This window comes from Meles meles, chromosome 16 (genome assembly GCF_922984935.1).
Source record: "Meles meles chromosome 16, mMelMel3.1 paternal haplotype, whole genome shotgun sequence".
NCBI classification, from domain to species: domain Eukaryota; kingdom Metazoa; phylum Chordata; class Mammalia; order Carnivora; family Mustelidae; genus Meles; species Meles meles.
The window spans coordinates 74,893,108-74,919,615 of NC_060081.1; the positions used below are offsets into that span (position 1 = coordinate 74,893,108).

Consider the following 26,508-nt stretch of genomic DNA (forward strand, 5'->3'; position numbering starts at 1 on the left):
TTGTCTGAAAATATGTTTATTTCATCTTAAATTTTGATGGATATTTTTACTAGGCGTAGGATTATAGGTTGGTAGTTATTTTCTTTCAGCTCTTAATTTTTCTAAAAGAGTTTTATCTTTTGGCTTCCATCAGTTCTGCTGAAAAGTCAACTGCCGGTCTCCTTGTTGTTTTCCATTGAAGTGGAGCACTGTGTCTCCGTTTTTGGGTGCCTTTGTACCTTTTTTTTTTTTTTTTTTTGGTCTAGCTTTTGTAGTTGTTCTAGTAGGTGAGATGGTCTTCAACTAACTATCTGGACATTTTTCCAGAAAGAAATTTAACATATTAGATGGCTATGGCTTTCCCCAGGTAATGCTGGAGATAGCAGCCAGAGGTTGAGGAAATGAGAGGTGATCAGAGGGAAAGAGAAGTTAATACAGAAGGAGTAATTTTACTTAAGAGGAGTGGACCCCAAAAGATTAGCAGGAGTAGCAAAGGACATTTATAGGGGACAGAATGGCACTTTCTGAAAATAAATGGCCCCAGAGCCTGAGCGAGTATAATATCCAATATTACATTTTATATTTTTCTTTATTATGTTGTACTTCCCTGAATTAATTGAGATTTAGAGAGTTTAATCGACATGTCTAATCTTAGGCAGCTAGTACACTACTAAGATCTGAACCCATGCCAGCAAACTCCAGAACTCATGGGCTTTTAACCACTAAACTACACTAAAGACCAGACACTTCTAAACTCTTCTGATGATAAACCATAGTAAGAAACACATCATGAATTTATATGCACATATTCATAAAAAAACTAGCATTTCACTAATCAATATTATCCATATTACCTGTAATACATTATGAAATTCTCTATCCTCTCCTCTCCTGTCTTACTCTTTCCCATTCCATTCTACTCTGTGCCATTCCATTTCATCCCATCCCATTCTGTGTACTGGATTAATGTTAATGGGTTGGTCTTCCATTTCGGATAAAAATCACTGCTAAAGACAATGACTTTTACCTTAAGGATTCATAAAGTACACAGCTCTGATTTGCTGGGGAACGTTCCAAGAGTGAGAAGGAAGCACAAAGAAGCCACCTACATTATTGTTCCAGAGATTTTAACAACAGAACTTTGGGGGTCACCCATTTCAAATTCTCTGGTAAGCAGCCTCCAATAGTTATGTTAACTTTCAGCTGGCATTGAGCAAGTGGGATGTTATTTTGCCTGTTTGGGAGCCCATCTTAGTCCTTTCTACATAGCACAGGGCAGAACAGGTGCTCGGCAAATGTTTGTTGCCTGAGTCAAATAAAGGGTCACGGGGGATGCCTCTCAGAATTTTCTCCTCTCTCATGTTCTCTATTCATCCCTGAATGAAGAGGCCTATGACATCTCACTCTGGGTCAGAGTCAACAGTAAAAGAGTCTCCTAGAAAGTTCACTTCCCCCAACTCACTGTCTTAGTGTGCTGTGACCCCGAGGGATTAAAGAAACATTCCCACCCCCTTACCCCCTCCAGAATTTCCTGTCCTGTCTGTGGTTGACTTAAAATATTTCAACTCCCACCTCCCTCTTTCTCACCATTTCTTCTTCATGGCCAAAGAGGTTATACATTTGCAGAGGAAATGATTAAGCAAATCCAAAGATCTTGGCCAGGGACCTGATTTTTCAAGGCCCTCGTTTTGGAGAGTTGAAGAAATCTGTGTGAGGAAGGGTTTGCGCATCAGTTTTTAGCCTTAGTCAGGACTGGTGCATAATTTCCTGTTTTTATATCCTCAAAACTGCTAAGCTCCTGTGAACAACTGGCCGGCACAGGTAGGGAGGGGGTGGGGGGGTTGCAGGGAGAGGGCTGGGAGGGGAGGAGAGAGCTATTCCTCCTGCAGTTCTGGCACAACTTCAGTGAAAGTGGAGAGTTTTGGGTTTGGTTTTTGTTTTTTTTGTTTTTTTTTTTTTTTTGGCAATGCAATAGAGACTAGAGGCAGATTCTAGGCATTGAAGTTGAGCCCTCTGGTAAAGAGGGGAAGAAACAAGTTTGAGCAGGAATTTTAATGGGCTGCCAGGTACTCAAGGAGCAGCGGAATCCCAAAATGTTCCGTTGAGCACGAGCATGTTGTGGGCACTCATGTGCCGGGCACGGTGCTAACTGCTTTGCGTGGAATATATCGCTAGAACCACCTCGCAACGCCACGGGGTCGATTCCCTCGTCATCCTCCATTGTATGGACACCACAGCGACGTTGAAGAAGTTAGGTGACTTCATGTCGCTGGGACCGTCACATACATGTTCATTTGTCTAATTCCAGGGTTGGCGTGGGGCCCTGACAACGTTGCGTTCTGATGTTAGTTTTCTCTCTAAGCCAGGCTTTAGGCTGTGTTGGGTATTTATTTGCCCATTGGTTCTTAGCCTTCCCCTTCAAATTTCATTTCCCAGGTTCCATGGCCAACCATCTTCTGGTTAGGTTCAGACAGCAGGGGGCGCTGCCACCAAGCTATTTTTCCCCAGCAGAGAGGTAGTGCTCCCCCCTCCCTGGACCCCAGGCCCCCTCTGGACCCCAGCAACCCCGGGGCAGCCTCCCCCAGCCCCATGTGGTGCTCCACGTCCCACGTGGTGTCCACCTCCCCTGGCACTGGTAACATGACCTCTTTTTGTCTGTCTGGCCCTGGTGGTGTTGCAGTTTCCTTCCGCGTCCAGTCTCTTGGGTGGCCTCCTGGTCGTGTGCTTGCTTTTTAACCTCACCCAGCACCTACGAATTCCCCTCTATTAAACGACTTGGCACAAGGACCCTAAGTGAGATACAGATGTTTGTGCCGTAGACACAGACCCTGAGACAAGAACTTGGATGCAGGTAGTTTGTTTGGGACGTGATCCCAGGAAGCACAAAGGAGGGAGAGTGTGTTCATGAGAATGTCACTACTGCGGGCAGCTAGGATTCAGTCGTGCCGGGACCGTGGGGGAGCATTTAGAAGACACCTCGAAATCGTCCCTCTGAGGGGTGGAGGAGCTGAGATATTTATCTGCCATCTCCTCATTGGTTGAAGGTTGTCCTTAGGGGCGTAAAATTTTAGGCATTTGCAGAACGCCCTACTTGTGGGCTGAATGAGTTCTCACAGCCCCTGGAGAAAGCCACTGAGAAGAAAAGCCAGTAGTGGAGGGATCTTTGAGGTGGGAGCTCTCAGTGCAGTATGTGACCTCTGGAGTGAGCTGAAGAGAAATGAGACGGGGCGTCCACAGCATCCGTTACCATGGCCAACTGGTTAATACCTATTTTTAAAAGATTTTATTTATTAATTTTTCAGAGAGAGGGGGAGCACGCAAGCAGGGGGAGCGGCAGGCAGGGGGAGAAGCAGGATCCCGCTGAGCAAGGAGCCCGATGTGGGACTCGATCCCAGGACCCCAGGATCATGACCTGAGCAGAAGGCAGTCGCCCAACAGACTGAGCCACCCAGGAGTTCCCAAACTAGTTAATATTATAAGATAGAACCGAGGAAAACCAAAGGCGTACTCGAGTCTATTCCCCAGAAACTTTACTTTAGAATGAGATGGACATCAAGGAAAATCAATATTTTCTTTTTCTCCTCTCTTCCTTCTTTTCTTTTTTCTTGGATGAGCCAGTCAGCTAACTGGTTGCCAGAATGGAGAGGGCCTGGCACACAGTTTGATCCTAAAGACTGGGCGGCCCTTGAGCCCATGAAAGTGAAGACATGGGTTCCACCTTGGGCAGATGTCTGTGTCCTCAGCACTTAGTACTTGCCAGGCACTATCCTTACAAGCTGTAAATGCGTTGTCTCATTTACTCTTCTCAGCAACTCCCTGAATCAAGTTCTGTTATTATTCCCATTCCGCAGAGGAACAAATTAAGGCTTTCTATGTGAAATATCTTGCTCACGATCTCCCAGCCTTGGGTCATAGGTGTGATCATCTGGATGGATCAAGGGCCAGATTCCAAACCTACATTTATGACACTTGGAAATGGGCGTTTAAACATTCTCGTAGGGACCAGCTTCAGTTAGAGGTTTTATCTGAGTGGGTATTTCTTATACTTTTAAAAGAGGCTTAAGAAGAAACTGATTATACTTTGTATGACCTACTAGATAGTCGAGCTCACTCAATGAGTATTAGTTGAATTGAGTTTATGTTCGATCTTACCTGCAACCGAAATACAGATGACTCTGGCCCCCTTTGGCTCAGATCTTTTTTTATTCCTACTTCTCAGGAGAAGTTCGAACTTCTTACTGTGGGATCCTTACTTTATGTCCTTGATGATCTGGTCTGCGCCTCCTCTCCAGCCTCCACCTTCTTATCTGTCCTCCCCATAGCCTCCCTCTGACCATGCTGAACAACTTGCCATTCTGTCGGTAGACCCTGGGCTTGGGCACTTCCTATTCTGCTGGAAACAGCTTTGGCCAACTCTTCATCATTCCTTCTGAGTTAGCTACACTATCACCACCTCCCATGGCCAACCTCCAGCCCCTGTGGTCCTGTAGCAGCGCCTTCCTCCGAGTTCCACAACACCCTACATTCACTTATCATATGTTATATCATTATCGTCCTTCTGCCTGCCTGTCTTTCCCACAGGCAAGAAAACATGCCAGTAAGAGCTTAGGTTGGGTTTCAACCTTGGCTCTAACATGTGTGCCCTTGAACAACCTTGCTTCTCCTCTCTGAACCTTAATTTCCTCATCTGTACAATGGGCAGTAAGCAAGGTAATTTACGTGGCGCACAATGGCTGGCTTGTAGTCAGTCCAATGTTAGCCATGCATCGCCAGGGCTGGTCTTCTTCAACGGATGATCAGGGGAGTGATCGCTCTACCTAGACCAGAGCTTTTCAAATTGTCTGCCTCAGAACCGCCTGGAGGGTTTGCTAAAACACACATTACTGGGCTCCACCTTGAGTTTTTGATCCAGTGGGTCTGGAATTGGGCTTGAGAATTCTCATGTCTAATTAGTTCTCAGGTGATGCCAATGCTGATTGGCCACACCCTCAGAACCACTAGGCGAGGCAGCTGGGGGCGGGGTGGATGTCTGATGCACATGACTGACCACTTGGTGCTGAGATAAACTCATACCAGAGCATAAGGCGACCCCTGCCCGTGGATGTGGCCACAGAGTTTCTACGAATACAACCATTCAGCCAAGATTTGTTGAGCATCTACTGTGTCCAGGCATTGTGCTAAATATTCACGACAGAGCGGTGAGGGACACAGACAAAAAAGTCCCCGACGTTGATGAGCTCACAGCGTAAGGGCCCTGTTTTGGAGGGCGGGGCTTCATATATGTAAGTGACCCATTGGTCGGAATTGTCAGGGCACAGCTGGTCTGAGGAACTGCTAACTTTAAAGACACTGATGTCAAAAATTGCCTTGCTATTTATTGCATCATTGTAGTTGCCTCTAAATAATTGATTTTGCCAAAAGGATAAATCAAAACTGATTATGGCAATCCCATAATCCCCTTGTTCGGAACTGTAGCCATCCACGGCACTGGTCTTAGGGTGAAGTCAGCCCATGGAACATGACAGAGCAGAGTCCGGAGAATCAGAGCCAGGCTGTGATATAATATCTGTTCAATACATGATAAATATCCCTATAGTTATTACAGTTTTTACTAGCCAATTGGAGTAGGAGTTTTCTGCTATGGTGCTGAAGTTTCCCCATGACGTAATAGCTCTCCTTTACGAAGCACTTACGATGCGCCAGCCACTGGCTCCACAAGTAGGCACAATTACTGTCCCATTGTTCAGGAGGAAACTGAGAGCAACGTTAAGTCACTTGCCGGCTCGTTGGGTGCAGAGACGTGAGAGGTAAGACTATGTTATGGAGCAGGAAGAGCTGGTGGGGAGAACATAAATCAATGCTTGGCCGGGACACCAACCTAAATAGTTCACAATCACGCTGTCCTTCCTTAAGCTTCTTCCAAGCCTAAGCTGAAAAGAATGGAAGAACCAACCAACCGACTTTGTCTTGGTTGGGAATCGTGGAAGGCAGTTGACTTGCCCAGGTTGGCCCCTCTTGTTCTAGTTCTCCTCATTAAACTTGACTGCTTTCTAGAAGTCAATCAACAAACACATTCTTAAGAGCTTTTTTGGCCCAACCTCCCGGTGAGGGAATAGGGCTTGGCTGGAGATCGTAGTGGCACCCTAGGTCCTGCAACTCCCCCATGTGGCCAGATTTAAACAAAACATCCCTAAAAGTCAATCCCTTAAGCCATGAGCTCCTTCAAAGTCCACCATTGCCAGAAATGCAGCGGGGGGGCCATTTTGTCAAGAAGGGCTCCTTTGGAGAGAGAGAGAGAAGAAAAGGCATACAGGTGCGTGCCTGTGCCCTCGTAATAAAATACAACAAAGGCGGCAATTAAGTTCAGTTAGAGGTACACAGCTTTGAATCAGACGACCTATTCAGAAAGTGTTCTATAAACTGCTAAGGGCGAGAATGTGAGGCATATTATAGTTAACCTTACTTCTGTGAAATCCGCTCCCGATGTTGGCTTTGGCCAGTTAAAGGGCCAGGGGAGGTGGGATGCTAAAATGAGCAGCTTTCTGGGGGGGGGGGGGGGGGGGGGGAGGAAGGAAACAGAGCCGCAAGGGTTAAGCTCTCCAGAACGCAGATTTATGCAAAGGGCTGGATCCCAACCGGCTTTCAGGCCTGCGCTAAGATCTGAATTACAAATTTACAGAATTTGCTGCTCAGTAAGTAATTTCTTTTCTCCCTAATGGAGCCCCTAATTTCCAGTGGGCCGGGGACATCGTGTGTTCACTGACGGAGTGAGGAAGGTCTAGACTGCGGAGGAGCCTGATTTCTACTCACCGTGCAACGGCCTTTTAAGAAGGCTTCAAAAGGGAGCTTGGTACCATTCTGCAAAGCGCGTGCCCTGCGCCTGCAACTTGGGTGAGTCGATCCCTGAAATCGTTTTCCTTTCCAAAATGTTCTTTACAGCAGGAAGACTAGTTGATTTTCTTGTTTAGGGTTTAAGATCCACATGGGAGTGTTTGACATAAGAAATGACATTTGTCAGGCCCGGGTTGTGGAAACGAGCTCCCTTCTGTGGGGGCGGGGGGGGGCAGGCACTGTGCGAAGGAACTAACAGGCCATAAATTCCAGGCTCTTGGAGTCTCATTTAATGGGGCCCCCTTGCATCTGGACCGTTTGCAAACAAATAAGGGCAGTCCCGCTCAAGTGTGTGTGTGTGTGTGTGTGTGTGTGTGTGTGTGTCTCGAAATCCCAGATAATTTGCTTAAAGGACAGGGGGATGCAACAAAAGCCAAAGAACTTAACTTTCTTTCTCCTTTTCCCTTCCTTTTGGGCATTTCTGGAGGTATGCCTCCCCTTCCCTAGACGATGAATTCGCGAGGGAGCTCACGGGCTGCTGAGTACAAGCGCGCTTTTGAATGGATGCTTTTATGGATATCAGTCCAAAAGTCACCATCCGCTGGAACTGGAAAGCAGCGTTTTGTTTTTGCTTCTCCCACCAGGGGCGGGTCGGTTCAGCTCAAAAGCTCAGTTCTTGGAAAGGCCACTTCTTCTTGACACCGGAGAAGACACCCTTCCCTGTGCACCTAAAAATAAAAAATAAATGAATAAATGAGTTTGTAAATTTTTAACGAGGCCCCCCGGCCCCCTCCTGCAGGCCATAATTCCCTTTCAGCTACAAGGCCTGCTTCATGTTTCCATGTACTCAGCCTTGCCATCCAAGTGGCCTTTCTGGGCTCCATATTTGGAGGAACTTCAGTCCCTCAAGGCTTTTGAGAGCTTTGCAGAGCTCATTTGGGAGAGTTTCTGCTCTTTCTTTCTTTTTTTTTTTTTTTTAACAGGAGTTCAGCGGGAGGCATGGAAATTAGTATTGACTGTAAATGCATCGGGAATGAGCTCCCAGCTAAAGAACAAAACAAAATCAAGCAAACAACAAACCCTCAAAACTCGAAGATGGGGGTGTATCGTGGTTCTGAGGCTACTGCTAGCTTTCCAATCCCCCAGATAAGTCATTGTCTGAGTCTGCTCTGGCTTAAGTTTTCTTGCCTTTAAAAACAGCAACAACAATGACAACCCCGAGCAATTTCTTTAAAAGCTTGCTCTCTTTTTTGGCCAAGGCGCTATGGAAACGTTACAGAGAATGTTGGCTGTGCAGAGAGGTTCTCAGCGAAGAACATCATTGAAAACATTTTTTAAAATATTTTTTTTCCGGGGAGTTGGGGGATGGGAGGGCTGCTTCTGCATTTAGTGACTCAGTCCTGCCTGGAGGCGTTTCTCATCAGGGCCAAAAGCCCCTGTGCCCAGTGAGGTGAAACTTGCAAATGAAACTGTCACCTTTCTCAATGGGCTAGTTCGGCCCAGAGCTCACCAAAGGTCACACAAGGCGACCCCCCCTGGCGTTCGGGGACAAAGGAATAAGCAGCTGCCTGGTTTTCTTGAATCAGCCCATGCTCCCTGATGGTGTTGGTGGAGGAAAGTCACCCTGCCAGTAAGGGCTTCCCCAAAAGATTTTTTCCCTGATACATGCCAAGTTAAGTATTGAGACCGGAAGTGGCATGAGGTCATTCTCAGCTGAGTGAACCACAGGCACTGATCTCCAGGTTTGAGCAGCAGGTCTGAAGAAGCTAAGGAAAGGGCCTCTGATCTTTATCTGAAACTTAGCATTGGGCTATCCAAGCTGGGAGCTAGCGGACCCCCACCGCAACGGGCCCCCCACATCTGGTTTTACAGGGATACCATCGTTTTCCTGAACACCTTTTCCAAATGTCTTTTATTTTCTTTTTGCCAAAGCCGTGGTTTTATTTACTTAACGTGAAAACTTGTCAGAAGACCATATTCAAAGTTTACATCAGATCATTGTGTGATGGATTTTTACAAGCTAGCGTGTATGTGCGGATCTATTTGTATGGGTATGAATATGAACGCGTGCATGCATTTATTCTTGTATGTAATATGTTGAGTATGGATGTGTACATACATCTCTCCATTTCTGTATGTAAAGTACGTTTATATGTATGGACGTGTTCCCTACGTCGGTGTAAACATTATCTGCATATCATGTGCCTATCTATAGTGGGCATGGCCCGGGCACACATCCTCTAGCTTCCCACTTCCCAGCGCAGTAGGAGCACCTTGCCCGTTCCACCACTTCCCAGGGTGTGCGGGAACTCTGCAACAAGGGTACAGGGCCGGCTCCCCTTGGCTCAAGGTCGAACCAAGTGGAAGGTGCGAGTCATGCTCCAGCGCCACCTAGCGGGGTCAGGATGAACCTCAACTCCAGCCGAGGCCAATCTTCATTCAGCTCTCGCCCTGCCCTGTGGGTCGCTTCCTCTCTCCACCCAAGTCCTCCTCCGGTTCACAGGCTCCGGAATCTCTGCCTCAGGCTCTGCCCTAGGCAGCCTGGGCTAAGGCAGTACTTTTATATAAGTGCCTCTGTATCTATGCAAGTGTCTGTGCACCCGTTTCTAGGGGCACGTGCCCACATACACGGAAATCTAGGACCATCTGGGAGGGAGGACAAGATGGAGGAAGAAGACTGATGTTATTCTGTGGACAATAAAGCTGTCTCAGAGAGTACGAGAGCCCTGCTTTAAAAGTTGAAAATTAAAAGATGCTTTAGATGTAAATGTATTTTTTTTATTAAATCAGAAAAAGAAAGATACAGTATACATGGTATCAGTCAATCATATGCTACTTTGAATTACATTTTAATAGACTCACGGTCCTATTTACTCCTCTGTACACGTATTAAGAAAACCTCGGGTATTTGAATAATCTTCCAGAAATTTTTATTAACTGGGGTTATGGGGAGGGTTTTATCAGAAAACATCCTGAGAACATTAGGAAATTACAGACAGACTTGAGATAAGTGTCAGACAGAACAGATGAAGCAAGCCCCTCCGCCATCTGAGAAGCATTAATAATGTGAGATCGCAGAGACCAAATCTTTGTTAGGGCTATGGGGATGCAGGATTAAAATGGAGACCTCAGTGCCCCCTTGTGTTGCAAAGTAGACTTGCAACTTCATTCACTCGTTCTGCTTTTTTCTTTTTTCTTTCTTTTTTCTTTTTTTGAAGTTGTAATCGTTGCCCTCCTCACTGAGTTTCAAAAAGCAGTTGTTTCCCCAAATCATTTCAAACCCTCTGCGGTCAATCTTTCCCTTTCTCATCAATAACTTTCAAGGACCCTATTCGACAAGCAACGCTTATTCATTCCTTTTTCATTCCCCACACATTCCATTCCAGGAAATTAGCAACCCCCTTGCCCCCCACAGAGCCCATGCTGTCCCGCCTCGAAATGTGAACTTAAACGGATTTTGGTCTCTCCTCTTTGAGTGTAGAGGATGAGCGTGTATTTCCTCAAAGCTTCATTCCTTCCAGCAGGCATTTTTCTGCAACTTACTTGCCCCTGCCATTTTACATAACTTACTGGGAATGCCTTCCTCCGCCCCATCCACCCCTGCCTGGCAACCATCAAGTATCCCCACCTGACTGGTTCACCGGCTAAACCATCTCGACGACTCTTTCCCGGAAAAGATTGGACCAGAGACGTAAATAATACACCTCAATATACAACAGCTCAGGCTTAATTTGTAGGCAGAATTTCATTGGATGGCCATTAAAAGAAAACTATGTACACGGAGTGGGCTCGGGGAGGAAATGGAGTAGGGAGCAGACTTCTTGCTGGCAGGACAACTTGGTGGGAACCGTAGTGATTTGTTTACTTGGATTTGCCAACTGGTCCGATGGATACGGGGTCTGTTTGCACTTGGGCGTCCGACATCCGCTTTGGTCCCTGGAGAAAAATATAAAGAAGTTGCACCCTAATGAAAGTCTGAAATATCACGAGCGGTGACCGCCATTTATCTCGCACTCACTCCGTGCCAGGTCTTATGCTAAACAAATAGACCCTTTTGCATGAGTGGGGGATGAAAGAAAGGTCTCCCACCAGATGTGGGATGCCATGCCCAGTTCTATCGCTTTCCGGCTCTGTGACAACTTGGAGGAACGACTTAACTCTTTGAACTCAGTTTCTTCATCTTTCCAGTGGGGAGATACAACTTATCTTGGAGACCTGCTCCAAGGTAAAGGGAGTCCCCCTTCTGGCCCCCATGAGGCATGGATTTTGGCCATCAGAGGCATTGAGGTCACCTCCGTCCTGTCTACGGTCTCAGGACTGCCCTTCTCCAGGCCAAGCTCGCCCTCGTCTGGTCCTCTCGCCAGCCCAGTGAGGCAGGCAGTGATGATTAGCCCAGCTGTACAGATGTGCAAACAGGCTCTAAGAGAAGTCAGGACCGGCTTATGAAGTGACGGACGGGCCCCCCTGACTTGGAATCGGAACCTCAGAACACCTGCTCTCCAGGCTTCAGCCTGGGCCTTGTCCACTCTTTCCAAGCCCTGCCTCAGGTCAGCCTGTGACCAGTGGACAGGGCCAAAGGTGACAGGCAGGGGAATAAAGAACAGGCCCTATCTTCTTTCTGATCTCCGTTCCTCTGTAAAACGGACTCCTAGCACTGAGGGCGTCAGGGACCCACGGCAGTGGGACAGATGAATCCACCACCACTGAGTGGGTGATTCTTGGGCAAAAGAGGGGGCGGGAAGCTACCCCTCCTCCAATCCGAGCCCCATGTTGATCAAATAGCTGTGTTTCCACAGACACACTTATGTGTATGTCTGTACACACATGCACATACACACGAGACCTTCTGACATTGCCTTTGTCAACCGAGTCCCTCTGCTCAAAAGCCAAATGCTTGCAAACAGTGGCCCTTGATGAGTTCTAAAGGTTTCCTTCCAGTTCTTTTCAGATGCGGCACGAAATGCCAAGGAGGCTGTCCCCATTAGAAACCAGGCCAGCATGAGGAAGGAGCGGAGAAGGAAGGAGCCAAGCAGAGAGGACCGCCCCTGGAGGGCGAAGATGAAGCAGGGATGGGCAGGCAGTGAATCTGGGAACCAACGGGGGCAGATGGCCTTGGGCAGGTAGAAAGGGAGGCGGCATGTGGACAGAGGGAGGATGAATTGCAGGAAGAGAAGTCCCACATGGGTTCCAGGTGACAGCAATGTGGGTCGATGTCCCAGCTGGGGACGGTTGCTGGGGGTCAGGCTCCAGTCCAAACACAAGGTCCCGAAGTATTTGCCGGGGAAGTGGTAGCAAGTACTACGGAATGCCTGCTTCATGTCAGGTACTGGACCCCTGAAGACACACATTCACTGGATTCCCCAGGAACCCTAGAATGGCTGCTGTACTTATCACCTCAGCTTTGCACACAGGCAACCTGAGGCTCGGAGGGGTTAAGTGACTAACCCAAGGTCACACGGCTAGGAAGTGGTAGGTCCAGGACTCCAGGGAAGCTGTCCAAATTCACAGCACAGGCTCCTGGGCACTGCTCTGTTCTTTCCACTGCCCTAGGGGCTACGTGGTCACCTCTGGGCTTCTCAGCTCTGGCCCCACTGACACTCTGGCTCCCCGACCCCCATCGATCAGAGGTCACTGATACCCACAGATATTCAGGGACAGGGACAATCAGGAACGCCCCATTGGTTTAGGGCAGTTAGCCCCATGTACCTGCCCCACGACTATCACAATCTGAAGGTTAACTACAGCCCCGTGGCTGTTCTGTGCACCGTGGGACATTTACCAACATCTCTGGTCTCTACCCACAATGCCACAATGTCCCCACAGCACCTACTCCCCGTGGTGACCATCAGAACGGTCTCTGGACATTGCTGAGTGTCCCCTGCATAGAAAACCACGGGCTCAGAACTACTGGATGAGAGCCATCCTGTTAGCTTCAGGGATTTCCTGGGTAAAGAGATATACAGAGAAGATTCCATGAGCCTCTGACCAAAAAATTAAATAAAACAAATAAAATAAAACCCAGAAAACAACAAAAAACCACCAAGAAAGTGAGGAACTCACTGGGCCCATGAGCTCAGCATCTTTCCAGAACAGCACCCTCCCCACGCGGTACACCACCCCACACACTGTGGCTTGGCAGAGAATGGTTCGACCAGAGCTTTGAGCAAAGAAAAAAAAATGCACAGTCAGTTTGGAACTGTCTAGAAAAGGATTTACACTCCTTTCCAAGGAATTAGAGCAGAGAATGGAGACACATTTTCCAACAAAACCACTCAAAGCATGATCAGTCTTTTAGGCTCCCCCTCCCCCCTCACTGCCTTGATGGTCGGTCTCCGGTCTTCATCATCTCTTAAAACCCGGAGAGGGCTTTACACCAGAGCCTTGGGAGTGGGAGAGGGGCTCTGTACCAGTCCTTCCCATTTCCAAACAGCCTCAAACCATGACTTCAAGCATTGTCTTACCCTGAGGTTCCATACCCATACTTAGACACACAGAGCAGATGAACTACGATGCCATTCATCCATAAAATAAACACGGAGCCGGAGAGTCTGCATTTCTAACAGGTTCCCATAGATGCTGTTTGGAGACCAACCTTGGGCCCAGGGGAACCATCGTTCTCCCCCGCCTCCATCCACCAGAGTCACTAATACCTGCAAGTGTTCAGCGACTGGGACAATCAAGAAGCGATCAATTGCTTTAGGGTCGCTTGCTTCCTGTTCCTGCCCCAGCTCCATCACAGCCTGAGGTAACCCCACTTCACTCCACCCCATGGCGACTGTCGTTGTGATTTCCTTGTCCTGTGCTGCCGGCTCAAGCCACCTCCCCGGGGTCCTAGGTATGACTTCACCTGTTTCTCCTAGTGGAGACTTGACCCCCTTGCTCAAGTTTTGATTAATGACTTTCAGACTCTCCTTATTTGCCAGGATTGACGTTATCCCGAATATAAGAAGACATTTACTAGTGCCGCTTTGCTGTCGGTTAAGCCCCAGCCCCGCACCGGGGAGCACAGCACGTCTGCTCCCGGCAGTGTCGTTGGCCGCCGCTCTCCCACAGCTACCGGTCCAGGGGAGGAGACAGAGAAGAACCACATAGACACACACACACACAGATAACCTGGAGGTTAATGAATTGTTGAATGTCTGGGCTCCACTCACCCTGGACCAGGCCTCTCTGGAAGGCAGGAGCTAATTTTTAGTCACCTCTGTATATGCACCACCCAAGGTCACGTTCAGAGCACCTTCCTGATTTAAACACTTCCAAGACTCCCTTTGGCCACAGACGAACACGGATGTTCCCTGTCATCACCTGTTCCTGCCACCTTGCCTCTGTCCTCCTGGGCTCTCTTCCCGCTGGATGATTTCACCTCTGTGCTGTCTCTCCACTGCTGGGACACACTGGGCCTTCAGGCCTTCCCTTGCCTCCTCCTCCACAGGCTCATCTGAGGCCTCACCTCGGACGTGATCTCTGCGAAGAAGCTTTCCCCCCGACACTCCTTTCAACCCCCCCTGGGGGCTCCCTTGCACCTGCCTTCTGCCTCCCCGCTCTTGGCTCACTCAGTATCCCCGCCCCCAGCCATCCGCACCTGAGTGTCCCCGCACAATGGTGAGTTCTCTGCCCTCATTGCTCTCTGAGCCTAGCCCAGCACCTGCCAGACAGCCGGAGCTCGATCAGTATTTCCTTGACCAAGGTCCAGGCCAGTCCCACCTTGAAGGCAGGAACCACATTCCTGGCCCAAGAGCCTAGAAAGAAGAGACCAACAATCCACCTACCAGGCCCTTAAAGAAGCCTCCGAGGGACTGTCGCCGCTTCTCCTGCCTCTTGTGGGGCTTGTCCCCGTTCTGCAGCGAGTTTGCCTCGCCCGCGGCCGGTTCTGCGCACTGGGCCGGCTCTTTGGCTTCCTGCTTGTGGCTCTTCTGCTTGTTCCCCTCAGCTGCCACCTTCTTGTCCTTGGAGGACCCCTCTTTGCCCTTCTGGCCTGCTCCTGCTGGCTCCGGCTCCGGGGATGTGACGACCTTCCCCGGTGAGTCCGACGTCTGCAGCAAGGTCAAACAAAATGTGTGTTTAGGGGCTGGAAGACCACGCTCGACAGCAGGGGACTAAGTATGTCAGAACAGAGGCGTTCAAATGTTGGATGGGGTCTACCTTCACGAGTCTTGGGTAGAATGAAAAAAAAAAATAAGAAAAAGGTGAAAATACTTACGATGGTTCAAGGTCCTAGTAGGAGACATTTATATGTTTATTTAATAATTAATTTATGTTTTCCTACTCAACATTCTTCTCTCCTTCTTCTGGGACTAGAACTTGGGTTTTCCTTAGAGAATCACACTTTTCTCTCCTTTATCCACCGTGGGTTCAGACAAATTAATATCACCCCTGGACAAAGGCACAGGACTCAGACCTGGCCGGTCAGAGCCGTGCACATGGTCAGGCTGCTGTGATCAGTTCAGGCTGGCTGGATGCAGATAAAAACTGAGCTAATGCCAGAACCTTGCTAAACCACCCAAGAGAGAGCTGTCCACCCTCCAATGGATTCCGAACTGTGAAGATAAAAGCCTGGAGCTTCCAGAGCCAGCACCACTTTCAGGAAAAATCTGGGGATAGCCTCACATATTCCCCTGGATCTAGCTGTTCCTGAAGCCCTTTTGTGCTTAAGCCAGCTTTGAGAGGGTTTCTCCCGCTTAACAACCACATGTGATTCTTTCCCTGGGGATGCTTAGTCTTTTTTTCATGGTTATGTCTACCTTAGTTTCTGGTGTGAAACTCTTGTATATAAAACAGTGGTGAGAGAACATAAGTGTTTTAAATTTTGAATGTACATCTTTCACGCTGAAGAGAGATTTTTGCAATCCTACCTGGTTCCTACAGTTTGGAAGGATGAAGCTATACAATCTAAAATTCTAGAAAACTCTAGGTAAATTACAGATAACAAAATCTGTAAAAGCCTTTCCCCCATAATTTACTTGAACTGAAATTACGGTAGGGGCCAGACAGATGAAATAAAAACATGACAAAGGCCAGGGGTAAGAATAATCACAAAGAGACCTTATTTCCCCAGTCGGGAAAGCAACGTAAGACATATGTCCCCAGTGTAAGAGAAACACCAGTTCAAGCAAGGCTGGCTTTGATGCTGGGGAGAAAATTGGAGTGGCGGGGAGAATTGTGGTGATTGTCACCTGCCCTGTCCAAAGGGGTAACAGCTGCTCAGACCCAGCCAAGACACTGTGTAGGATTACAACCCCGGTGCTGTCCAGCCTTCTATTTTTCGCATAGAAACTTGAAAAAAGCCACAACACCAGTAACCCCATGGGCCACGTTTGCCCCACCAAATATATGTTCATAATTTCTGATTTGTAAAAATGATAGATTATTCCCGAGTGAAAAAGTTCCTCGGATAAAGTTGCAGTCTGATGGAGAAAACAATACGCAAAGGACTATCATTTCTCATCAGTATCAATATAACCCTTAGAAATAAGCAAGAAGACAGAAAATTCCCCAGTCCCGAGAGTCTCCTGAGGGCAGGATTCCTTGGAGAAAGGAAACATCTGAAACCGAGTCACCCCAAGAATCTATCCTGCCACCGCCCGCTGTGAATATTTCCATCAGACCCTGGTGGCCAAAGTTGTAGCAAATGTGAAGTAAGATACAGAAGCCCAAATGCCACAGAGAGCGGAGAGCGGATATCCCTGTACACTGAGACAGAAACCCCCACCACGATGCTCTTCAGAAAGACCACAGGCCATTTGAACACCCTGTTGACTGTTCTTTTTTGCATAGAAGATGGTAAGATCCAGTTATTTGTTAAGGGTTTTTTGTTTGTGGTCAAAAGAGCAGGGCATGGCTCTGGTTCCATCGCATCCTTGCTGTATGACCTGGAATAGGTCATTTGCTCTCTCAGCTTCCTCATCTGTGTGGGTGCAACAAAGACATCGTACCTCATGGTGGTCTGAGGATGAAAGCCTGTATCACGTGGTGTCTGGCCCATGGGAAAGGCCAAACATCAGGGGCCCGTCTTCTTGTTGGGTCTGGGAAAGAGGGGGTTCCACGACACGCAACTTAACTTTAAAACCACAAGGTCCCGGCAAACCGGGAAGAGTCGGTCATCCTGAACCAACACTGTCCACAGCGAATCTTTCTGACAGATTCTTTCCCTGTGGAGCTGAGAGCCAGGTCAGACGAAGGGCTCAGGAAATACTTGTTAAGTCGAGTGTCCCTGTGCCTCTCCAACCTTATCTTTTACCCCTTTCCGCTCTGTTCCTTCTGCTCTAGACTCATGGCCTCCCCTTCTTCCACGAACAAGCTTATTCTCAAAAAAAGGGGCTTCACATTCACTGTTAACTTCTCAGCGTGCTCACGGGGTTTGACAGGATTGCTGCTTTTTTCTGTCAAGTCTCAGCTCTGATGTTGCCTCCTCGGAGACTCAGTCCCTGGTTAGACGGTCTAAAGAAGCCCGACTCCTCTCTGACAAAACACTGCTGTGTTTTCTTTATGTTTGCCTTAATCTTGGGGATTTCTTGGCTCACTTGAGAGTGTTCTGCCCACATCCCTCTGCTGGAGGGGGAGCTCCGGAGAACAAAACCCTTCTGTCTTCTGTGGCTTCATTCCCAGCACCTTGTCTGACACATAGTAAGTCTCCACCAAAATGGGCTGAACGAATGGCCAGCAACTCGCCTTCCAGATGTTTCTACACTATTTCCCTTAGCAAATCACTGTGAGGTGGGGAGGGAGAAGTGCCCACACATCAATAGCTTTCACAGGACATTGATTTTTTTTTTTTTTCCAGGAGGGGAGCTTTCAGTGGATCAGCTCCATTTACCATAGGGTTACACCATGCTATTAGGCTTAAATGTTCTTCTTAATGGCTTAAAACTAACTTCTGAGAATAACAGATGGCTGGTTGCTTATATTCAGGGTAAACTAAGAATCTAAACCGTGTGATGATTGCTTTATCATGAAATGTAGATGATTTAAAAATATTTGCTGGGATTTGTCTCAGAATTTATAACAAAAATTATTCTCATCCCAATCATCTGAGCATATCCTCCCCTAGAAGCCAGTGATGCTGGCAGAAAGCTGGAGGACAAGGTCATGGGAACATCCCGTTTGATTCAGACCTTGGAAGCATACCTTAGACCAGGAGGTGCCTAAGGCTTCCTCTCCTGAATCATCAACCAAGGTTTTTATAACCCTGAGAGGGCGAATTGGAAAGGAACAGAGATTGTCTCTTCCCACCCCCCAAATGAAACTAAACATTTATCATATCTCCAAGATTACACACCCATCTCAAGCCTGGATCCAGGGCTCTCTAATGGATTCTCAGAACACTCCTCGGTGAGAATGAAGTTTCTAGCTCACTCAAATTTTCACTGACTTCACTTCCATTTCAGAATCGCTAAGGTGACTGGCATCCCTGTTTCACATTCAGATCCCAGACAAAATGTACAATTATATTTGGTTGTTTTGTACTGAATAAAGTAAATTTATCTTATTTCCAAGGTAGTGAACTTCAGGATTTTGGGTTCAGGAGTAGTTGAGAGAAAGGGTTTGGGGGCGACCATAGTCAGAAGTTGAAAAACAAAAATAATTTGAATGCAGCAAAAAGCAACATATTCCCTGTTGAAATATATAGTCTAATCCAATTATTATAGAAATAGAAATATAATAAATTATTTATAGTCATCGCTGTCCATCTGTGTGCTATGAACAATACACGAGGGTGGTAATTTCCTATCAGTAGCATAACAGTAATAGTAACAAAATAATAGCCACTGCTATGGCTTCCTATGTTGAAGCCCCAACCCGCAGTGTGAAAGTATTTGTAGTAAGAAAGTAATTAGGGTTAACTGAGGTCATAGGTTGGGGTCCCCATCCAATAGGATTAGTGTCCTTATAAGAGCCACCATGGGAAGACATCACAGAAAGCAGCTGTGGGAAAGCCAGAAAGAGAGATCTCCTTGCCAGGAACCATGCTAACATCCTGATCTTGGATTTTCCATAGAAAACTGTGAGAAAATAAATTTCTGTTGTTAAACCATTGAGTCTATGGTCGTTTGTACAGCAGCCTGTGTGGTTTCCATAGCAACTAACATTTACTGAGTCCCCGGTACTAGGACTATTCCAGGGGCTTTCCATGTGTTGCCTCATCTAAGTAGGACAATGCCACGAAGCAGTACTTTTCCTAGCTCCATTGTAGAGATGAGGAAACTGAGGCATAGAGAGATTTGGTCAGCTGTTTTTAGTCACACAGATAAAAAGGGGAGGAGCCAGGGTTTGAACGCAGGCGGTCTGAGCCTGCAACTCATGCTCTTAACCAGTTCTCTGTATCGCAAACATCAGTAGAAGACTATTTGAGGACACTTTTGTGAAGCTATGTTTCTAAGTTAAGAAAGCACGCAGGTTATAAAATAGGGTGTTGAGCATGAGACGATCCCATTAAAAAAAAGATTTGTGTCGTTATAACAATGTCATAGCTAGGTTTCTTTACAATGGAGAAAATAATGGAAAAAAACCCATGGGATCCCATATCTTTCACCACCACCCCCTTTTTTTTTTCAAGAAAGAGCTCCTACTGTATGCCAGGCACTATGCAATGTGATAGAAAAATCAAAGCGGCTCCTCCCTTGCTCCACAGATGCCCCAGACATGGAAAGGAAGGGGTAAAGGAAGCATAATTAATAGACAAATGACTTGTTACAATGTGTGACCAATTCCACAAAGCAAATGAACAAGATGCACTGATGAGGGACAGAAGTAGAACATCTGTCGGAGGCAGTGACATTTAGCCCAAGACCTGAAGGGTAGGAAGGGATTTGCCAGGTGGAGGAGAGGGAAAAACATTTGTTAAATATGAAATAGCCAAGAAACTCAAGCTTGTTCATGCAAATATCTGCAGAGCCCAAGACAGTGCCTAGCATACAGCAGGTGCTTAACCTAGAGATGGTAAATGGTTGTCTGTGGCTAAGAATTGCATTGGCAACTAAGCTGGGAAGAAGGGAGAACATGCAAGCTGAACCCACCACCGAACAGATCTCACAGGTCACTTACTTGATAGCTGGAGTCCTTCCCATTTACTTCTTCTGAGTGGGTGATCCCTCCATCCCCTTTCACTGACTAAAATAACAAACAGACAATGGCCTTTCAGCTACCATGAGCACAGCAACATGGAGAACGCACAGGGAGTTCGGAAATGGATGACCTCAGTCATTCATGGTTGAGATTCGGGGTCAAGACAAATGGAAGACCAGCTAGAAACATATTACTCACGAGATACACAATGTATCTCGTGTGTATCAAGTGTGGGCTTCCCCAAATAACAACAACAAGGGAACTCTTAAACCCTAGGATTAGGAAATTCTGGGAAAAAGAAATGGCGACCAAAATGCCAATGTTGGAACCAGGAGGTGGTGGGACGTGTTGAATGAATGAACAATTCAACCATTGGTAGGCTTCCATTGGTAACATTTAAGGTGGTGGATGCTTCTTTGTATTTTTTTTCTCCTCACAGAGAGGTGGGGTTTGTCGAGTATCCTATTTTTTTCCTTTTTAGTGACTGCTGTGGCCATGGCATCAGGACAGGGCTGGCTGGGTTGAATTCACAGCTTTGGCTCCTGAAAGTATACGCTCAGCAAAGGGTTCTCAAATTGTGATCCCAGGGCCACAGCCTCAGCATCACTTGGGAGTTTGTTAGAAATACCATTTCTTGAGAACCACGCCAGATCTACTGAATCGGAAACTCCTAGGGGCAGCTGGGGAGCGGGGCTGAGCAACAAGCCCTCCAGGTGATTCTGAAGCATACTTGAGTTTGAGCATCACTTTGTAAAGCTAATTGGCATAGACAAACGCAGACCAATATTGGGGTCTGCTGTCTCAACTGTCAATTCAATAATGCTCTATGCCCACTGCTTGATAAAGTACCTGAGAAATTTGGTAATGAATTGTCCAGTTCTTAGCAACAATGTTGCCTCGGGTTTAATTCCCACATATTTGGTCATTGTTTATCATCTCTTCCTCCCCTGCTGGAGGGAGGGAGTGTAGGAAACAGGGGGTAAGCAATGGGGGACAAAAGGAAGACTCAGCTCCCACTGTTGTGATCTTAGCTGTTCTGCCCGCAGATGGCAAGAAACACCTGCATCGAGAACAGGTGAAAACATCAAGGCACTCAAATAATTTTTGACTGATTAATATTATATGTCTCTGTACCTGAGGTATGGTACTCATATTAGTAAAGACAATAAAAATTATTATTCATGAAGGCTAACTTTCAGTGGAGTGCTATCTAAGGGTCAGGCAGTGTGTTCAATGACATAATAACCCTCCCTAGTTCAGTTATTCATCATGCAGAACTTAAGATGGAAGAATAATTTTATTTGCCTCATTTTACAGGCAAGGAAATGGAAGCTCAGCGAAACCAGCATGGGTCATGGAACTAGCAGGTTCGGGAGTCCGGATCTGACACCGGCAATGATTTCATATTTCATACTCTTAACCACCTCCCTGTACTGTCCCTCCAAGGTAGGAGGCACCATTCAATGAACACATTTTTTTAGTTGGGCACCTAATACAAAGCCCCTAATTAGGAAAGATAATAAGGGCTTGGACAAGATGGAGGTTCATACATCTCAAATAGGGAAGAATGTGGAACATGCCCTTCCTCAGAGGTCAGCCAGGCTCATCTTTAAAGACTACTTGGTGCTGCTAAGATTGAGAAGTCTTGACGAGGACTGTCAACAGTTTAAGGCAGTATGACCATTTCTAGGTCTTGTCCTACCTCAGAAACAACTTTCACAGAGCTTGGCGTAGGGTAGAACCTTGATACATGCTTCTTGATTGGTTAGCAATGGAAGAAATTTTTCTTCAGCCTGAACCCCTGGTGTCTGGAAGTTCCATGTGCTTTTCTTAGGGACATCACTCTCATGGGCTTCACCAAGGTGTTCAGCCCAGAGGCAAATAAGGATAGGTTTGTCCTCTACATACACTTCAGATCCATTTAGATGGAAAATGTTTTTTTCTTCCTCTGGGTCTTCTGCATTGTTCTACATGGGCCAGTCTTGCTTGAGAACATTTAGAAAAAGAAATTGACTCTCTTGGTTATTATTTCTCTCCCTGTAACCAGCTCTGACAGCCTTCTCATTGCATCCAAAGGTTTTGCCATTTGTCAGTTCTCTGGCCTCCAGAATTCAGGCGATCATTGAGAGCCTTTCCTACCCAAACACATTTCCTAGCGTCCTTCAGACTGTGCTGTCACAGCCCCACTAGCTGGCCTTTGCGTAGTGCTGAGGGGCAAAACCAGCCAAACAAACACACAAAATGGTTTTTTAAGCTAAACCTGAATGGAGATCAAGAGACATGTATGGTCCCTGGGGCCACCTTCCTGCCCAAGAGAGAGAGATTTTTAACTTCCCTTTCGTGGTTTCAATTTGATATCTGTTAGGTTCTCTGCCAGTTTAAGGTTTCAATCTGTTTTCCTCCCCTCCCTGTCTTTTCGAGCCCTTGGAGGAGAATTTGGATTGAATCAGAAGGCTTTCTTGGCAGCAGTGATCTAGGTTAGTATCCTGAAAACAGCCCCTCCGGCTGTCAGGGAGATCAATGCAAAGAAGTTCAACTTCTTCTTCTTTAAAAAAGAGACTCTCTCAAGCTTTTCTAGGATTTTCCTCTGTTATTCATTTTGAGGCACAAAAAGCTGTATGTATGCAAAGATAACTGCTCGCTGAGTTTAGACTAAGGCTCTTACGAAGTCCCTCCCTCCCTTCCTCTCTTTGTTTTCTTTCTATCACTTTCTCATCTTTGCGGAGTCCTCTTTCACAGACCAATTCAAATAGTTCATGTTGGGCTTTGTATTCAAAGGACCAGAGCCACACAAGCTCATTTTCTCCAGCTGTCAAAAATCAAGTTCCTGTTTAAAGAAACCCAGATTTTTTTTCAGGGACTACCGAATACCCTAAAGAATAATTTGAAGGCTACCAAGGAATTTCAGAGGTTTTCTAGTTCAATACTGAGCAACTTTCTTCCAGGGGCTTCTTTTTATTCATGAGAGCAAAAGGGGAAGCATCTCAGGGCATCTAGCCGGCAGTGCTGGTTGGAATCTGGTTGTGACGTCTAAGCTTTGCATGTTTATAAAGCCATTTTTATTTCTTTTATTGTGTTACGCATTCCGATAGCTTGATACTCTGAGGCGCATTTGAACCCTCTCCAACGTGCATCACTTAGACATTCAAAGTTCCAGTGGAAATTTTGGGTGGGCATTCACATTTCTTTGAAAGGAGTGCAAGGGTGTGTTTGGTGGAGATCTAATCCAACCGAAGCTGTAATTTAAAGAAGAATTGGGAAGATACTTTCAATTATCTTTTTTTCTTCCTCTGGGTCTTCTGCATTGTTCTACATGGGCCAGTCTTGCTTGAGAACATTTAGAAAAAGAAAGTGCAGGACCGTTTACTAGGTCAGCCTCATTGTTACACAAATTCAACGAAATGGACCTGCTAGAAATTTCCAGAATCAACAAAGGCTATGGGTTCAGCCTTCGTGTTTTTACCAAGATGCCCAACTGAAACAGAACTGGACTGCCAGACAAAACAACATAGTCAAGGCAAATCTCATTTTAGTGACAATTATATTCAGAAAACATCCATCCCAGCTTTACGTAAATCATGTATTAATTCTCCTCTCTCTTGCCTCGTTGTAATTTCAGGGACTTCAGATGAGCACCGGAAACACTACCAGGAGAATCACAAAAATGGAGTTTGGGCTGTTCTACCTCCGCGTGCTCTCAAGGAAAACCAGCTGCTGGAGTCCAGAAAGGCACAGTCACGTCTAAGTACAGGCATGAGCTTTAACAGCAAAACACACCTGAGTCTGAGTGCTGGTGCTGCTGCCATTTACCAGCTCTGTGACCCTGACCAGGTCACTTCAATACCCTGAGTCTTCATGCCCTCTCTGCACAGTGGGGGCAGGGATGTGTTGTTGGGGTTTTTAGGCTAATAAATGAGCTAAGGCATGCACTAGGCTAGCACGGTGCTGGCCAGGCCATTGGCACGTGATACATAAACACTAGCTATTATCATCATTACTACAATTATTAACTGAGAGTGCCAAGTGACCACAGAATCCCCTGCCAGGGCAGAAAGGAAAGCAAGCTGTTCTGGAGACAGGAATTGCCCAAAGAAATGCGATTTTCAGAAACCTTCTGCAGAGCAACTCTGCATTCATAGTCAGGACTCCGGGCAGAACAGGAGATCGAGAACTTGAGCTAGAAGATCCCTGTTCTTGTTTTTTTCTTTTACGATCCCCATAACAAACCATCCTCCTTTTTCCTCCAGATGGCACATTTCAACAGGTTTTATTAGATTTATAGATTGAAGGTAAGCAACGGAAGACCGTGATTTCCTGGCTCTATCCTCATTCGGATCTTATATTTGCCCAATATTAAAGCTCACAGTCCTTCTCTGTGCCTGAGAACATTATTCCAACAAAAAGCTTCTTACAAAATGAATGTCTAAGGAAAGAGACAGGAGGAGGATTAAACGGAACAGGCGACAATGGTTCGGAGGACGAAAGCACTTTTTAAGTGCAGGGTGTTATTAATATTGACAAATTATAAACCTATATCTCTGTATTTCTATCTACCACCGTATGGTTTCATCGGCCTACCTGGTTAGTGGGCACATGAATAGAGTTCTCCACCTACTCACTTGATAAAAATACACTAGCACTTCAAATATCCAATTTCTTGACATACACTTGAATTAATACATATAAGAATCTTTTTCAATTTAGGGCATGACAGATGCCTTAGCGACTCCTTGCAATTATTCCGGAGATCTGTAGAAGCCCGTAGCATTTTTGTGCAGTGGTAGATCTATGTGTGTCCGATGCCGTACGAGGACATAGGGAGTAGGAACTCTATTTTTTCCTGAAATAGACTTATTTTTCCTGAAAGGAGATTCTTTGCAAAATGATAGTCTTTCCACTTCTATTTTTTATGAGAGGTTAATTCCTAGAAAGAAAAAGATCTCTTTGGAAATAAATTGGGCAATGCATTTATTTATTTATTTTTTTAAATATGCAACCATGCGTCACATTGCCATGGGACAGCAAAATATGTTTTCTGAGAGAAATTTAAGGGAGACCAAGGTGACGAGGTAGGAAATCAATGCTGATGAATGGAGACATTGATCACAAAACAAGGTGGATGCGTTTGCAGTTGAATTTCCTCTTCTATTAAATCGATTATTTTGAAAGGAACTATGTTTTGCTAACAATCTCTGAAATCAATTTGGAATGGTCACTTATTTGGCTCAAAAAATAAAAGAGGAAAAGCTCAGTGATGAGTCAGATGTTGTCTCCAGTTTCAAGCCCTGAGAGGAGGATTTGGTTTGGTTTGATCTTTTCCCGCATAAATCCGGACTTTAAACTCATTCGGAAGTCAGGAAATGTGAGCTCAGAGTGCTTCCTGAAGACGAGTGCTGCAGCCAACTCCAGAAATGCACACTGCGGGAATATCAGCACGTGTGCGTAAAGGTAGGTGTGTAAGAGTGTTCGTCAGGTTCGTGAGTGAAGGACCTGAGATCATGTGTGTGGGACCCATGGTGTGTGCTCACTGCATATGGCCTAGAGTTAAAAGTAAACATGTTTTCCTCACTGGGTTTTATTTTCCACGAAGACAGGGCCACATCCCAGTGTATGGAATACAATGGGTACTCAGTGATCGTTTGTTGAAAAAATGACCAAACGAAGTGCAACGAGTTGGAAACAAATCCAGTGTCCATCAATCCCAGTATGATAAACCCCGGTGATGTGATTCCATGGTGGGTATAAAGAATGGGGTGGCCGTATCGGGGATACGCCACCAAACACCCGCAGGGATAGGACCAGTGACATCAACGAGTGAGCGGGTGTGACAACGCGGAGTCGTGGGATCAGTGATGAAATGGAAGACCCGCGTTTTCTGTGTATTTGAACTATTCACCATGGTAATACACTGTTACAACGAAAACAAAACAGACTGCAAGACAAAAATCACTAGGGTATTTGGAATTTTTTGGGAAAACCCCCTAAATCATGGGAGCTTTAGAGTTTCATCATGAATAGAGGGCAATCATGGTCAAGCTCCCAGGCGTAAGTAACCCTTTCTATGGATGGCGCATGATTAGGCCGATGGCCATCGTAGACCTGATGCTACGCTTGCGCTGAGGATTGCTCCGGAAAGATGTGTCCCCTTGTATCTCCATCCCTATCCTATGGAGAATCAGTTATAAAGGACTCTTTTGTTTCCAACTCGTTCCCCTAACGGTTCAGAGGAACCCGTTTCTCTTGCTAGAAAATATCCCCCAGAAACCTCTAAAGGATAGCTCCGGAGGGTGAATTGAAGTAATCTGGGACCTCATTAGAATTCAAGGATTGGAGTTGAAAGGATGCCGTGGGTGGTTTAGACATCATTCGTGCTTTATTTGGAGGCTCTTGCATTTTCTTGTCTTTAAATGAAGAAGTCTCAGGTTGGTTATTTGGAAGAGAAAGTCGTACTATTTGCTAGGTTGCGGGGGAGGGGGTGGTACTCTCTCCGCTCCACCCAGAAATGGGGAAGTTGGATCACTCTGTCAGGATGAGCTATTTGCGGATGCCATTTGTATTGTAGTTGGGTTGCCAGAAAAAGGCCAAATGTTCTTTTCTTGCCTGACATTGTATAAAAATTGGTTGGAAAAATCTCAG

General features: G+C 46.3%; 1 protein-coding gene across 11 annotated transcripts in view; it reads right to left on the bottom strand.

The window, feature by feature from the left end:
* Positions 1-9,566: 9,566 nt before the first annotated feature.
* BCAS1 (brain enriched myelin associated protein 1) overlaps positions 9,567-26,508 on the bottom strand; it is a 94,310-nt gene continuing 77,368 nt past the window's right edge. For 6 of the 11 annotated variants that reach the window (XM_045980735.1, XM_045980738.1, XM_045980744.1 and 3 more), the window contains 2 exons: positions 14,580-14,843; positions 9,567-10,746 (listed from right to left, as the gene is read on the bottom strand). In XM_045980735.1, coding sequence (XP_045836691.1) covers positions 10,672-10,746; positions 14,580-14,843 — 339 coding nt within the window. In that variant the 3' untranslated portion in view covers positions 9,567-10,671. Of the gene's footprint in view, positions 10,747-14,579; positions 14,844-19,851; positions 19,918-26,508 lie in introns of all 11 variants that reach the window. The other 5 variants (XM_045980742.1, XM_045980733.1, XM_045980736.1 and 2 more) reach the window with 1 other exon arrangement.